Genomic DNA, 17,021 nt, shown 5'->3' on the forward strand with positions numbered 1-17,021 from the left:
TTATTCAGTGAATCACCCATTGTCCTATGCTGATGAGAAAGGTGTGCTGGAGTTACTAAAATGGCACATAATGGATGATTTTTTTATAAATACATACCATTTTGTATTAGTACACCATTTCTGAACACTGCAAATAGAAAAATGTTTATTTTATTGTTCTAGGATGCTTATCAGTGTACATATGAAAAGTACACTGGCTTCTTTGTATAAATAGGGTTTAATCAGAGTAGGGATGAGTCCTGAGTGTTTTCACAAGGATCTACTTTGGGCTTCTTGTTATTCATAATCTGTCGCAACCCACAAAATTGAAAGGCCTACTACATTGCTCCGTTCTTATGTTCTTTAAAGTTGCTGGGCAGGTCCTTCTCTTGCCAACTATTTCCTCCTGTGCAACTGATTTATGAATGCAGCTACAGGAACCTCGTATATGGATACTGGCAGAATGTAAATAAGATACTTGTGCAACATGAACATTTTATTGCAAAATATAAGTAAATTGTTAAATCTTGCAATTTTTATATTTATAATCTCTATGCAGCCAGAAAATATCTTGACATGCAGAGTATCTTGGTCAATATCAACATGTTAGCTTCTTCTCAAATTGACTTTTGTAATTGTTTGAAGGTTTGTCTGATTACTTGCTTAAATGACTTCAGTCTGTACTGAATCGTGCAGCTAGTTGTATTTCTGCTCTCACTAGTCCCTACTTTTATGGCCTGCACTGGCTCCTGTCAAGGCAAAAACTGAGTTTAAAATCTGTACAAAAACAAAATTATTGCATTCAGATATCTTGCTGATATGCTTTTGCCTTTTATATTGTGCTCAGGAATGTTTCTATGAATTGCTGTGGAACTTCTCAGACTTATTGAGGCTCATGCTAATGGGGAGAAATCATTTGCAGAGAGAGCCTTTTTTTTTTTTTATGTAGTTCCCAGACTGTATAACAGGTAACCAGTGTCTTAGTCAGGAATCTCTTCAGGTTTTTAATTCTCAGTTGAAAGCACATTTTCTAGACCTTACAATCCCAATGATAATGCTGTGAGAGCTTGTGAATTTCTTGAAAGAACGGGTACTCAAGAATAATAAAATCCTAAATTATTATTGTTGTTATTATTAACTTGTTCTGATCCCATGGGTAAAGGCAGCCAAGCAGTTTACTAAAAAAAAGTAGTGGTTTTCAAAAGTAATGATTAAGAGTTTTTGTATTTTGTTTAATTCACTTCTGTTTAAAGCACATAAATTCTTATTCCAATAACTGTGTAGAATGTTATCAGTGTGATCTGGACATGTTAGAAATTTATCAGTGCTGATTTAAAGCTTCATCTTTTTGCAAGTTTTAAGAGGTAATACATAAGATAGAAAAATGAGTAATAAATTACTCAACTGAACAAAATGGTCGAGGGCATCACGGACACAATTTGTGGCTGAGGAGTTACCATGAGCAGTGTTCTCCACAGGCAGCAGCTGACTGGACCACATCAAATACTACAGTGCTGTGTAAATGCATAGCAGGTTAGTGTGAGTAGAGTGATTAATTACAAACTATTTGTTAACAAATATTGAATGGTGGAGTTCCATATGAGTGCCAGTGGAAGAATGAATGAAACATTATCAACAGAGTTTACTGGAAAAAACTGAGATCAGTATAAAGAAAAAGGTAACTGAGTAGAGGTAATGTTAGAAAGGAGCCATGAAATTTTTAATATTCTGGGAATTTCACAGTAAAGGTACTGTACAATGAAAATTCTCATTTCACGGACACTGCAGTAGTATGCCGATAATGTGTTGATGAAGATCGTGACTTCGGTCTTGTATAAGCTGGAACATTTTCAGCCCTGTTTGTGAGTACAATACAAGCCAAGTCTGGAAGAGTTTAGCTCTTGCCTTATAGCCAGTATGATGGTGGTTATTCATTTAGGAAGTTTCCTGAGTGGTTCCCAGTACTCTTCACAAAATTTTTACCTTTGTGTCATTATTAGATTCTCACTTCCAGGAGGCAGAGGTATTGAAAGAATGGCAGTCCTACTTTAAACTGTATAATGTAGATGAAACCAAGGCAGAAATTTTGTGAGGAGAAATGAAATCCATTGAGAGAGTGAAAAGCTCAGAGTAAGTGAAGCAATAAGGAATTTTAAAGGTAAGAAATGGTAGGGATGGATAGGGTACTTGTGGCAGAGCATCAATGAGGTGGCAGATAATAGCAGGTGGGGATGATACAGAGAGCAGTTCTGATTTCTTTATACAAAGGTATATGGAACAACAGAGTTTACAAGAATGCTAGGAGAACACAGTAAGTCTTTTCAGTACTTTGTCAAAAAAATGTTTACAGTACAATTGTGATTTATAAGGTAATGGAATGATATAGCATGTCTGCAGAAGAAGAGATTTTTTGCAGAAGGAAGATTTGTGAATTGGTTTGCACTAAATCAGGTATGTGAATAAAGGAAAGGAACTGTTTCAGTGTATCAAGTGTTTTAAATGTATGAAACAGGCATTAAGTTGAGCTTGTGAAGCAGGTGTTAGAAAATTTAAGAAAAGGCAAGTTTTGGTAAGAGTCACCTTAGACAAAATTGTGTGAGGTCTACATAACTACAGTGGACCCCCGGTTAACGATATTTTTTCATTCCAGAAGCATGTTCAGGTGCCAGTACTGACCGAATTTTTCTCCATAAGGAATATTGTGAAGTAGATTAGTCCATTTCAGACCCCCAAACATACACGTACAAACGCACTTACATAAATACACTTACATAATTGGTCGCATTTGGAGGTGATCGTTAAGCGGGGGTCCACTGTACTAATGTTTGTAGACAGGATCTTGAGAGAAGTGAATGTTAGAGGGTTATGCAGAAGTGTGGCCCTAAAAGATAATATGATTGTGCTCAGGAGCTGTCATAATAGTTATCTACAGGCAGGTGACAGTGTTACTGGTAGAATCTGTAAAAATTGTTTGAGGAGTTCAGAAAGGTGAGTATAAATGGATGAAAGTAAATACAGAAGGGGAATGAAAGAGTAGATGGCAAATTGAAAAAAATAGAGAAAGTGAATACAGTTGGGCTACCATAAATGTATGTATTATCAGTTGGTTCAGTAGAAGAGAAAGAAATAGTGTGATGAGTTGTATTATGTATGTACTTTAATTTTATTATCAGTAGGTTCATAGAAGATGAAGAGAAAATTTAAAGGGTTGTTGAGATGTTTCTGGAAAACAGTTTTTCAGTTGACTCATAACTGGAGAGAAGAGAAAGTGATGTAGATTTATTTCTGTGGATGTGAAACTTATAACAAATGTTTTAATCCCATCCATCCCAATCTCAACCTGGTTTCTGCCTTAATCACTTCTGGCTGCTCCCTCCTGACAAACCATATTTCTCCTTGCTTCATGCATGATATACCCTCTGTTTCATCCTTTACACAGTGGAACCTTGGTTTTTGTATGCGCAAAACCATAGTTATTCTCTATAAAATGTATTTTTTGTTAACATTTCCCATAAGAAATAATGTAAATCCAATTAATCTATTCCAGACACCTAAAAATATTAAGAAAAATACATTGTATAGAGAATAACTATGGTTTTACATACAAACTAGGGCATACGAAAACAGAGGCTCCACTTTATTTAACAACTTAGACTACTATTCTCTATAATATAATCTACCTTCTCATTGAGCAACTTGACTTTCATGCCCTTCAAAGTGGGGGGGGGGGGAGGGTTACCTTGTTACTGGTTAAAGCTCTTGATCCTTTAATCAGTCCTTATTGCCCTGCCATCCTTCCCATTTTGCAAGTGCTGCTTGGCCCTTACATAGATTTAGCACTTCCCCATCATCATCATAATAATATCAAGTGTAATTCTTGTCTGCTGTGAATCAATAATTTTGAGGCAAAATGTTTGCAGTAGTAATGGTGCCATGTATCAACTATGTATCTTGTTATCTGTCAGTAGGTAAAACAAGTGTGGACTGTGTCACTTGATAAAGGTTTGCTAGCTTCACTAGCTAGGTTCACTAGCTCTGGGTGAGCTAGTGAATCTTTACCGAGACCTGTATCAAGGTCTACAACTTGATATAGGTCTCGGTAAAGTGGAACATCCTATGGAGGTTTGCCTTGATAAATGGAACCATTACCTATTGTCATCATTTTGCATCTCACTCAATTCCTCAGTTTTGGTTGTATAAATTATGAGTCATTCTGGCCATCTGATTGCTCCGGTTTAATATTGATTTTTTTGGCTAGTCTAGTTTCTAACCATTATCTTGAAATTTTCACATTCAGATAATAAATTTGAGCAATCATTTTTTGCCATTGTTTAAATTTGCTTGTATCATAATTTCTATACTAGTATAATACTTGTATTTTGAATTATGCATTATTTCCTAATTGTTTACTCTCCATAACAGGAGTTTTGTGGCTGAAATGTCTTTTTATGTGAAACAACTCCAAAGAAGTAAGTATTTTACAAAAGTTCAGTTGTTTATTAATCCCAATGAAATGTTCATAAAATATAAAATATAGAAACAATTTAGATATTGCATAACTGTTCTGTCAAACATATTTGGTGAATATTTAGTAGCATGCGTATATCTTAGCTGGCAAGCAGAGGAGTGTGCCTCCACTACTTGTGCTAGATGGCCAACACAAGTTTAGCACTTTGCTAAGTAAATCTAATCCTAAATGTTTTGTATGATTCTGAAAACAAGGTGTCACACACATTGCATTACATTATTCTTGACACAGTTCTTATCGCTGCATTGTTTCTGAACAGATAAATTGATACAGTGGTTGGAAAAATTACATTCCACTTAATTCTCTTTCGATTCATGCTCTTCCCAAAATAAGATGGTTCTGATTTTTTGCTAAATACTGTATTAATTCATGTAGTCTTTAGGGCACCCACAAAAATGTATTGATAAAAACATGATATATTGTTAAAATAAAATTTCCTACCACTTCATCCACAGATGTTTATGCAAGAGAAACTGGATCCAATAAACAAGCTGCCAGTAAAAGTTGTTCTCTCTCACTTGTCCGTCAACTCTACCACCTGAATGTTATCGAGCCATTTTCTGGGACACTGAAGAAAAAGGACAGCAATCAACTAAAGCCATATCAAGTATCTCTTTCACCTGAAGCTATAACTCTGTTGGACTCTGTAATTAAGGTCACAGGTGTCCAGCCAATCATGCCAGTAAGTTTTACAAATAGTGAAGTAAAGAAATGGGCCTAAGTTGATGTTGAAAAGTTAAACACACTTTATTATTTAATAATGCAAGTCAGTCATCATTTTGAGATATGTTGTATTGCTAAATTCTGCACATGGAGATCCCTGACGTACTGTATAATGTTCCATACTTAGGATATTGGCACCTAGGAACCAATTAATTACTTTTGAATGCAGGTATGCTGTTACTTTCCTGACAGTGACTGTTTATTTCCAGTAAATACAGTATACAATTATTGCAAGAATTAGTGACATTTTTCTCTTAGGTTTTTTTTTTTTCACCAAATGCATTCATACTGTATGTTCATGTATATGAAAGCTATTCTTTTCATTTAGTGATTGGTTTGAATCTATACATACAATATTTACAATATTTTTATGGCTGAATTATAAGTATTTTTTGGCAGACTTAATTCAGGTTGAACCCATGGTGAAAAAACTCTTCCTTTCAAAGTAACATTTTGTGAAGGGATTCAGGAAACCCAGTTAACTGAAACTGAGTCCTGGAGGTGGGAAGTACAGTGCCTACACTCTGAAGGAGGGGTGAAGGTGGGAAGTACAGTACTTGCACTCTCAAGGAGGGGCAGAAATATTTGCAGTTTCAAGGGACATCTGAACCGTAGTATCTGTGTGCCTCTTGCAAGACAGTAATAGTAACCAATGGTGGAAAAAGTACTTTTTTCAGGTCACAATGCTCAGTGGGAGATGACCAGCATGTTAAAAGAAAACAATCATAATTTAAATAAAACTACAATCCCAGAACTATCACTTAGATCTGAACAAAATTGTACATTTATGAACCATACCACGGGCAGGGAATGTTAAACTGTAGTTCTGGAATGTTTCTTAAAGGGTTTGCCTTATATACTTGAAGTTTGTTATTAAGAAAGGTATAGAAACTCTTGAAATATTGAAATTTTTTTTTTTTTTTTTTACTAGTCCAGATAGTGGTTTGAGCACTGCCCATTTGATGTGGATGCCTCTTGTTTGTAGTGACCTCTTCAAGGGGGGCTCCTTGGCGTGGTGAAGAGGCTCTTGGTCTGAGGAATTAGCCCTGTCGGTCTTCTTCCTCAGACCGAACCTAATTACCCCCCATTCTCCCCTCCCCTATCCCATCCTCCCCATCCTCCCCTTTTTCCATTCCTCCTCCTCCTCCTCCCCACCCCTCCCTTTTGCCCTTCCTCTTTTTGGCCTTTGGGATTTCTCCCACAGGTGCGTTAGTTCCTAGGTAGGGGAAAGGACACCGGGGTCCATCCCATTCCGTTGAGGTTCTTGGCGGTGGCGTAGTTTGCCGTGGAATCTGGATTGCCTGGGGATGTCCCGATCCCTCTCCGGTATCCCGGAGTAGCTTTGGGTGTCTTTCGGGCGACGGGTGTATCTCTGGAAGCCACCTTTCGGATTCCGGGGGTGGTGGCCGAAGGAGGTATGCTTTGTGGCGGATATCCGGCCACCCTCTCTTTTGTCCACCGAGGTAGCTCGGCAGATGTGAGGTTGCTATCCCGGATTGCTGGTTTACTGGCATGAAGGGTAGGGTATGGCACAGGTTCCATGCTGCATCTGCGCTACTAGGGGTGCTGAGGTCCTCTTGGGCGTGGAGGGAGATTTCTGGCCCTTTCATTCCTCCTGGGAACTATTCTTCCCTGCTCCCCCCTTTTTTTATTCTTTTTTTTTATTTTTATTTTCTTTTCTTCTTTCTTTTTTTTTCTTAAAAACAAAAAGCAAAGGAGTAACCTAACCATGGCAGCCCTAGTCCATGAACCCACTACCCCCGGGCCCATTCTTGATACCGCACCCCATTCTGACCCTGCCTTGTGTTTAGACCACTCTTCGGACACTCCTGATGCCCCTGTACCTCTTGCTGGTGCTGTTTCCTCACCCGCTTCAGGTACCGGGGCTTCGACTGACTCCTTTGATTTGTCTGAACTCCGCTCTCCTTTGACTATGCTTCCGGCTTCTCCCTCTACGGTACGGCAATTTTCGAATCGCCCGCCCATTTCACGCCGGACCAACTCCGGTCCTACCCCTAAACGCCAACGTCAATCTCCTGATGATGCTCCTTCGTTACCTTCCCATTCTACTCGGAAAAGACCGACACGTCAAGCACTCCCTCTCCACGCTCAGTTTCGGACCACACAATGGACTAAATTCTTTACTTTAAGACCGACTTCTTCTTCTGCCTACCTTTCTGACCATAGTATTGGCAAAGCGCTCCTGCGTAATGTTGGTAGAGATATTTCATTTCATGCTCTTAAGAGCGGTATGCGCATCGTCACTGTCCAGAATGCTACCCAAGCTCATGATCTTTCTCTCCTTTCGAATATCGATACTACTCCTATCACTATTGAAAAACATCTTTCTCTCAATTCTTGTAGTGGTACTGTCATTCTGCTCCATACCATAGTCCAACAGAATTTCCAGTCATGTGGCAATGACATTTTTGAACAGCTGGAACTCCAGGATCTCCCAATCCTCAAAGTAGACACTTATGTCCTTCCTGCCCGGGGGTGGAGACGTTACCCTTGCAATGTGGCTCGTTTAACTTTTGACAGTGGAGAACTCCCGTCCTCTGTATATGTCGCGGGACATCGGTTACAAGTTCGAAAGATGATACCTACACCGCAACAATGTAGAAATTGCTGGCGTTTTGGTCACCCAGCGAAATATTGCAGATCTATGGCCGAATGCCCAGTCTGTGGTGCCGACGACCATTCTAATACATCTTGCAGTCAACCTCCATCTTGCCTTAATTGTAATGAAGCTCACCCTTCGTACTCCCGCCGTTGCCAGGTCTACTTAAATGAACGTGAAATCCGTTGCCTCAAAGAGGCAGAAGGTCTCCCTTAAGCTATGGCAGTTACTCATCTCCGCCTCCAAGGGAGACTACCCCGTGTTACTTATTCTCGTGCTTCCAAACATTCCCCCACTTCTGGGGTCCCATCTTCTGCAGCCTCCTCTGTTGTTACCCCTCCCATAGCCACTACGGCATCTAATCCTTTTACTGTCCTTGGCTCTGACGTCCCGACTACAACTCAGTCTGTTCTCGCATCTTCGCGTCCTTCCTCACAAACCCCAGGATTGACAAGACCTCGTACGACACCTAATACCAATCGCCCCTCTACTCAGAAGTCCAAAAAATCCACATTACTCAAATCTTCTTTGCCCCTTCCTTCCCTTCTTCCACCTCCACACTTTACCTTTCCAGTCTCTGTACGTAGTTCTTCCCCTCTCTCTGGCTCTATTACAAGTGTGGAGATTCACCCTCCTCCTCGTACTATGCCTTCCACCCCCATCCCCTCCCAAGTTTCTCCCTCTTCTGCCACCTCCCAGGTTTCTGCCTCTTCTGTCCCCCCCCACACTTCATCTCCAGTCCCTTACACTCTTCCCTCCCCCTCTACTTTGGTACAGTCCATTACTGTCCCAATCTTTACTCACCCTCCTCCTTCTCTCTCCAATATGGTCTCCCATACATCTTTGAATTCAGAAACACTTGAAGCCATTTCAGAATGTATTGCAGAGACTAAACCTTCAATGGACACTGATTCACTTCCTGTTCCTTCTCTTCCCTCTCCTCCATCTTCACAACCCCATTCTTCGCAACGCTCCGTTCCTTCGCTACTTGAACGTCTTCCAATGCCACCACACGTTGACTTTTCTAACCCCTCTAGTCCGTAGGTGCCTTTACCTACAGATTCCTGGTATTTTCTTCATTGCCAATCATGGCCTATTTACAGTGGAATATCCGCGGCCTCAGGGGTAATCGGGGTGAGCTTCAGATGTTGCTTTCCAGGTTTTCCCCTGTTGGTGCTTGCTTACAAGAACCAAAATTACACTCGGCTGTTTTCCAACCTATCTCAGGCTATAATTTATTGTATTCTTCGGATCCTTTCTCAGATGGGACCTTTAATGAAAGTGCCCTTCTACGCAATGATATTCCGTACTGTCAACTATTTGTCCATATCTCGCTGCATTACACTGCAGCCCTTATCCACTTGAATAAGTGGTTTACAATATGTTCTTTATATCTCTCTCCTTCTCGAGCATTTTCTATCCCAGACTTTGCCTTTCTTGTTTCATCCTTACCACCACCCCTTCTGTTACTTGGTGATTTTAATGCCCACCATTTCCTCTGGGGGGGTCTCATTGTGACTCACGTGGCATCCAGTTGGAGGCTTTTCTCGCCTCTCACCCCCTCCATGTTTTAAATACTGGTACTCCCACCCATTTTGATCCTCGTACTCATACTCTCTCTTGCATCGATCTATCAGTCTGCTCTTCCTCCACTGCACTAGACTTCACCTGGTCTGTTCTACCAGACTTACATGACAGCGATCATTTTCCGATCATTCTTACTTTTCCTTCCTATTCACCACCTTTCCGTAGCCCTAGCTGGCAATTTGATCGGGCAAATTGGGATCTTTACTCACACCTCACTGCTTTTAGTGAGGTTCCTTCTTCATCCTCCATTGATGAGCTCATACACATCTTCTTGACGTCAGTTTATACCGCAGCTTCTCATTCTATACCCCAGACCTCAGGCAGGCATTCTCAGAAGTGCGTGCCTTGGTGGTCTCCTGCTTGTGCTCGTGCAGTACGTTTGAAACGTGCTGCATGGGGCAGGTACCGGTACAATAGAACCGCTGAGAGACTTCTTGATTTTAAGCAGAAGCGTGCGATCGCTCGCCGTGTCATCCGTGAAGCTAAACGCACTTGTTGGCGAGACTGTTTCCACCATCACCTCTGCTTCTTCTATGAGTGCAGTCTGGAAAAAAGTGAGGAAATTGAGTGGTAAATACTCTCCTGACCCGGCTCCTGTTCTACGGGTCACTGGTGTTGATGTAGCAAACCCTCTCGACGTTGCCATTGAACTTGGCACACATCTGGTCCGTATTTCCCGAGGGCTCCATCTATGCCCCTCGTTTCTTTCCTCAAAGTCTGCCAGAGAGTTAGTACCCTTGGACTTTTCTTCTCTCAGAGAAGAACAGTATAATGTGCCTTTTACACTTCAAGAACTGGAGGCAACGCTCTCAGCTTGCCGATCATCGGCAGCTGGGCCTGACGACATTCATATTCGTATGTTACAACATTTACATCGGTCAGCCCTTGTAGTCCTCTTACACCTCTTCAATCTTATTTGGGCACAAGGAGTTCTTCCCCAGCTGTGGAAATCTGCCATTGTTCTCCCTTTCCGCAAACCGGGTACTACAGGACATGATGCCTCCCACTATTGCCCCATCGCTCTTACTAGTGCAGTTTGCAAAGTGATGGAACGTCTCGTAAATCGACGTTTAATGTGGTATTTAGAGACACACAACAGTCTCCGCTAGTCAATATGGCTTTCGTAAGGGTCGTTCTACCATAGACCCCTTACTATGCTTGGATACGTATGTTCGTAATGCCTTTGCGAATAATCACTCAGTTATTGCCATATTTTTTGACCTTGAGAAGGCATATGACACAACTTGGAGGTATATTATTTTGGCCCAGGCCCATTCCTTAGGCCTCCGAGGCAATCTACCATCCTTCCTTAAGAACTTTTTAACTGACAGACATTTCCATGTTTGAGTCAATAATGTTCTTTCCCCGGACTTCGTCCAAGCTGAAGGTGTCCCTCAGGGATGTGTTCTAAGCACAACACTTTTTCTCCTTGCTATAAATGATTTGGCCTCTGTTCTTCCACCCAATATTTGGTCATCACTCTATGTTGATGACTTCGCTATTGCTTGTGCAGGCGCTGACTGTCATCTTATTGCAGTTTCTCTCCAGCATGCGGTCGACCGTGTTTCCACTTGGGCCACCACGCATGAGTTTAAATTTTCAAGTACCAAAACTCACCAAATTACTTTCACTAGACGCTCTGTTATCTCTGATCATCCTTTGTATCTCTATGGCTCCCGTATCCCCGAACGTGATAGTCAGGTTTCTAGGCCTTCTCTTTGACCGTCGGTTATCCTGGAAACCTCACATTACCTCTCTGAAGGCAACTTGTCACAGCCGGCTAAACCTTCTTAAAACCCTTGCTCATCTTTCCTGGGGAGCTGATCGTCGAACTCTGCTTCGCCTACATTCAGCCCTCATTTTATCGAAACTCGATTATGGTGACCAGATTTATTCCGCGGCCTCTCCTGCTACTCTCTCTAGCCTTAACTCTATCCATCACCAAGGATTACGTTTGTGCCTTGGTGCTTTTCGCTCTTTCCCTGTTGAGAGCCTCTATACAGAAGTGAATGTTCCATCCTTGTCTGATCGCCGTGATGCCCATTGCCTTCGCTACTATGTACGCTCTCACAATCTACACAATCCTTCCATTTATAGAATGGTCACCGATATTAGTAGACATTCTTTATTCGTTCGCCGCCCGTTTGCTCCGTCCCTTTTCTCTTCGCCTACATTCACTCTTGTCTTCCCTTCAGTTACCACCTTTATATGTTCATGTAGCATCTCACTTTTCCCTACCCCCCTGGGAAGTTCCAGCTGTTCGGGTCTGTTCTTTCTCACTCCCTTGCTCGAAAGCTCAACTGCCTACGGTGGCTTCCCGCTCTCTTTTTCTTGATCACTTCCACTCCCATTCTCATGCCACCGCTGTGCACACAGATGGCTCTAAGTCTTCAGATGGTGTCGGATTCGCAGCAGTGTTTCCGGACAGCGTCGTGCGGGGGCATTTACTATCTTCAGCTAGCATTTTTACTTCTGAACTGTATGCCATTCTTGCAGCACTTATTCGTATCGCATCTATGCCTGTGTCATCATTTGTAGTAGTCTCAGACTCCCTTAGTGCTCTACAGGCTATACGAAAATTTGATACATCTCATCCCCTAGTTCTCCATATCCAACTTTGGCTACGCTGTATCTCTACCAAACATAAAGATATTGTTTTTTGTTGGGTCCCTGGTCATGTCGACATACAGGGCAATGAACAGGCAGACACTGCTGCGTGGTCAGCAGTACATGGCCTACCAATTTCCTATCGAGGTGTTCCATTTCTGGACTATTTTGCTGCAATAGCTACCCACCTTCGCACCCGTTGGCAACAACGTTGGTCAGCTCTGCTCGGTAACAAACTTCATTCTATTAAACCGAACATAGGTTACTGGCCGTCTTCTTGTCATCAGTGCCGAGGTTGGGAGACCACTCTCTCCCGCCTTCGCATTGGCCACACTCGTCTTACTCATGGGTATCTCATGGAGAGGCACCCTGTTCCTCTCTGTGAGCAGTGTCAAGTTCCAGTATCGATTAGCCACATTCTGTTAGACTGCCCTCTCTATCAACGAGCACGCAGAATTTACCTCCAACGTCGTCTTCGTTCTACTACTCTCTCTTTACCTTCCCATCTTGCTGATGGACCCTCCTTTAATCCTGACTCTCTCATTGACTTCTTGACAACGACTGATTTACTCCACAAACTCTGATGATACTTTTCGCACTCCCCTCAGCCCTTTCTAGTTCAGTCCCTTGCTGCCCTTTACCCTTTCACCATCCACTACCCCTCTGTTATCCGTAACCTATTACTCATCCATCTCCCTTTTGCCACCTGATGCCCTCGCTTCCTTCCTGCCCTGCAGCGCTGTATAGCACTTGTGGCTTAGCGCTTCTTTTTTATTATAATAATAATAATAATTGTTTGTAGTGAGCAGTAATACTATGTGGAAAGCAGAAATCATGCCATACAAAATATGAAAGTGGGAAGTACAATATATGAAAAGAAACTGGAAAATCACACTGTAGTACATATTCTGATGTGCACTGGATCTATCTCATCATTTATATTGTACGGTATGTATGTAAGTGAATTGGTTCACACTAGGTTGTTAAAAGTTAAATTTTTGTTCTCCAGGGTAGTGATCCTTCCCAAGCCATCAACCTGATCACTGATGTTAAGCTGGCAGAATTTGAGGCATCTGAAGCACCTCAGTCAACTGGTGGAGTGGTGTCCTGGTCTCCACCACAACAAAACTGGAATGCATGGACCAGCTGTAATTTGGATGAGGGTCCATTGTCTACAGTAGGTATTTTAATTTTTCTTCTTTTCAGACCGGCCATATCCCACCGAGGCAGGGTGACCTAAATAGAAAAATGAAAGTTTCTCTCTTTATGTTTAATAATGTTTGCAGGAGAAAGGGTTACTAGCCCTTTGCTCCCGGCATTTCAGTTGCTTCTTATGACATGCATGGCTTATGGAGGAAGAATTCTGTTCCACTTCCCCATGGAGATAAGAGGAAATAAACAAGAAGAACAACAAGTAAGAAGATAGAAGATAACCCAGAGAGGTGCATGTGTATATATGCTTGTACATGTATGTGTAGTGTGACCTAAGTGTAAGTAGAATTAGCACGACGGAACTGAAACCTTGCATGTTCATGAGACAGAAAAAGACACCATGTAAAACAGTTACAGGTTTCCATTTCACTCTTGGCAGGACAGTAGTACTTCCCTGGGTGGTTGCTGTCTACCAACCTACTATCTAGGATTTTAAATTTTTTTTTTTTTTTTTTTTTTCTCCCAACAAGTCGGCCGTCTCCCACCGAGGCAGGGTGACCCAAGAAAGAAAGAAAATCCCCAAAAAGAAAATGCTTTCATCATCATTCAACACTTTCACCACACTCACACATTATCACTGCTTTTGCAGAGGTGCTCAGAATACAACAGTTTAGAAGCATATATGTATAAAGATACACAACATACCCCTCCAAACTGCCAATATATTACTAAATAAAGATAAATCTTTAGTTATGTATGCCATATTATATCTACATCTCTGCTTCTGATATGGCTGTGGAGTAAATTTGGATCTATCTTTGCCTTGGCTGACACCTATAACTTGACAGTTAACACACAAAGTGAATGCTTGAACTATGGTACAGGCAGTCCCTGACTTACACCCCTATTCCCTTCATTTATGATTCTTTTTCCCTGTTAGATAGCCTCTGAAAAAAAACTTTTTGAGTGTAAAATTGGCTCTCGGGAACAAAATCTTAATTTATAATAAAGCACATATAAGAAATAGGGGTTTGACTGAGAATGGCTCTCATGGAGCCATTAATCTTAATCTCATAAAACTATTTAAGCTGTAAAGTGCAGGAGCTGCTTCTCTGTAGTGTAAAATGATTTCTTTTTTTAAACTTTCACTGTTTTTATCATTGTACATAAAACAAGTTTACATATGATACTAGAAGTCAGGTGAAATAATTATACTAAAGAAAATAATGCAGCTACAGATGTTTTTGAAAGATTAGGAGAGCACAAGTAGTACAAGCCCATAGCTAGTGATGTGGAGATGCTGGACCACCACCACACTTCCCAGGATTAGTTACAGAGAGAGAGAGAGAGAGAGATGGAGAGAGAGAGATGGAGATGGAGATGTGGAGGCTTTTCAGAAAAAAATGTGATGTGCTTATAAGATGGGGAAGAAATGAATTATGACTTTGAACTTGCAGTATTTATTTTGTTAAAAAAAAAAAATATAGTAATAAATGGTACTGTATGTCCATTTGAAATAGTTTGCTTCCCTGCTTGAATTTATATGTTAGATTCTGCTAGTTTCTAGTGCTCAGAATTAGGTGCATTCTCAGTACTGCCCTCTTATTTTTCTCAGCTTACCCAAGGGTTACCAGAATCTCTTCATTCCTCTTCGGACAATTACGGTGATGATCAGTTAACTTTTTACAATTATGGTTTTGTGAGTAAGAGAGAGATGAAGTATTTTATGAATGTGGATGATATGCTGGAGTGCAATGGTTCTAGTTCTCCATGATGATGCTCAGTGTTAAAAGTAATATGAAAGGATACACATCACATATAAGTGATGGTGAAAGTGTTGAATGATGATTAAAGTATTTTTCTTTCTTTTTTTTTTGGCTTTTCTTTCTTTTTGAGTCACCCTGCCTTGGTGGGAAATGGCTGATGTGTTAAAAAAAAAAAAAGTCAAGGGTCATGGATTGGGCTGCAGGGGCAATGACCCCCTGGAACACCCTCTAGGTAGACTATATGATAAATTCTAAGCATTCTTCAGGTGAGTGGTCTTTTGTCAATATCAGGCACACGATCCTGATTATTCTGGTTTTGTTGTATTCTAAAGAAATTATTCTGTTTAATGTTTATTGATTGGGGATGCAGTTTTATGTAACATTTAAACACTAACCACACTGTCACTTTTCTCCTCAGCTCACTTTAAATCAAATTAGTGCTGATTTGCAAAGAGCTCAAAAGGACCGTCTGCAGAGTGATCAAAGGTTACAGTCACTGTTGGAACAGAGAACCCAGTTACCTGTGTACAAAATGAAGCAGGATATAATGGCTGCCATTTATGAAAACCCAGTTACTATCATTAGGGGCAACACAGGCTGTGGTAAGACAACTCAGGTATGTATTGAGTTCTTTAATTTTTTTTTTTAATCCATCTGATTGATATATAGCATGAGCTGATAAACAACTTGGAAGGTCTCATAATTTTTTAAAATCAGTATTAATGTATTTGTTTAATATGTTAAGCCAGTTTACAAAAGGCATTCAAACCATACTATAGAGCATAAGATGTATGATATAGAACCATAACTGAGAACTCGGTAGTATTACTATCAGAACTGCAAGAAAATTTTTGGATGTAATAACTACTCTCTCCTTTTCCCTGAAACAGGAGGTACCATTCTAGTGATAATGCATACTTTTAAAGTAAAAGCACTTACTCTAGAATGTAATATTGCTGTATACATAGCTCTATTTTATGGCTAGGATTACACTAGGGTTTTGTACAGCAACTGTCAAACCATTTCATTGATTGCCCCCCAAGTCTGCAGCACATTCAAGTCTTGCATGGTTGTTTCACACCTGCAGAGTGCTGTAATATTTACAAATATGCCAAAATGACACCCCAGTCTTCACTCAGATGCCATCGTAATCTGGCTCCTGAGATAGCTTTGCTATGACAAGCTACACAAGTTTAAATATACAGTAGGGCCCCACTTATATGGCAGGTTAGGTTCCAGGCTACTTCCGTAAAGCTGAAATCACCGTAAAGTGGAGAGCCCTTTTTTTCCATTTATAAATGCATATAAATGCTAGATAACAAGTTTGCACTAACATATATTAAGTTACCAATAGAACTAGATATTAAAAACAATAAAAAAGTAAAATACACATATAGTACACTCATTACTTACCTTAAAATATTTGTAGTCTTAATGTAGGACGAGATGAGTAGTATTTATATTAAGAAATCAGGTGTCGTAGGTATGGTAGCCAGCCAGGCCACTCCACCCCATCCACTTAACATTTAAAGCATCCCAGAGTGATAAAGTGCATATACAGTTCACTCATTACTTACCTCAAAATATTTCTCGTCTTAATGTATGGTGAGAGACAAGTAAACGAGATAAAACAAATGAACGAAAGAGAGAGAGGACAGAGACGTGGAGGATATAAACAAACACGTTTATATTATACCATAATGCAAACACAAGGTAAAGTGTTTGTATTATGATGATAATAATAAGAATAATGATAATAATAATGTACTATAAATAATGTACTATATAAAGATTGGATTTATGAAGGATGAGGTTAATCATAGAATTGATGAGGGAAAAAAGGTGAGTGGTGCATTGAGGTATATGTGGAGTCAAAAAACGTTATCTATGGAGGCAAAGAAGGGAATGTATGAAAGTATAGTAGTACCAACACTCTTATATGGATGTGAAGCTTGGGTGGTAAATGCAGCAGCGAGGAGACGGTTGGAGGCAGTGGAGATGTCCTGTCTAAGGGCAATGTGTGGTGTAAATATTATGCAGAAAATTCGGAGTGTGGAAA

General features: G+C 40.6%; 1 protein-coding gene across 4 annotated transcripts in view; it reads left to right on the top strand.

Moving 5' to 3' along the window:
- The window catches only part of LOC128699967 (ATP-dependent RNA helicase A protein), a 72,044-nt gene that overhangs the window by 15,329 nt on the left and 39,694 nt on the right, over positions 1-17,021 (top strand). For 3 of the 4 annotated variants that reach the window (XM_053792811.2, XM_053792813.2, XM_053792812.2), the window contains exons 6-9: positions 4,402-4,448; positions 4,963-5,189; positions 13,054-13,221; positions 15,381-15,578. In XM_053792811.2, coding sequence (XP_053648786.2) covers positions 4,402-4,448; positions 4,963-5,189; positions 13,054-13,221; positions 15,381-15,578 — 640 coding nt within the window. Of the gene's footprint in view, positions 1-1,457; positions 1,513-4,401; positions 4,449-4,962; positions 5,190-13,053; positions 13,222-15,380; positions 15,579-17,021 lie in introns of all 4 variants that reach the window. The other variant, XM_053792815.2, reaches the window with a different exon arrangement.

The sequence above is a fragment of the Cherax quadricarinatus genome, chromosome 64, assembly GCF_038502225.1.
Source record: "Cherax quadricarinatus isolate ZL_2023a chromosome 64, ASM3850222v1, whole genome shotgun sequence".
Classification (NCBI taxonomy): Eukaryota; Metazoa; Arthropoda; class Malacostraca; order Decapoda; family Parastacidae; genus Cherax; species Cherax quadricarinatus.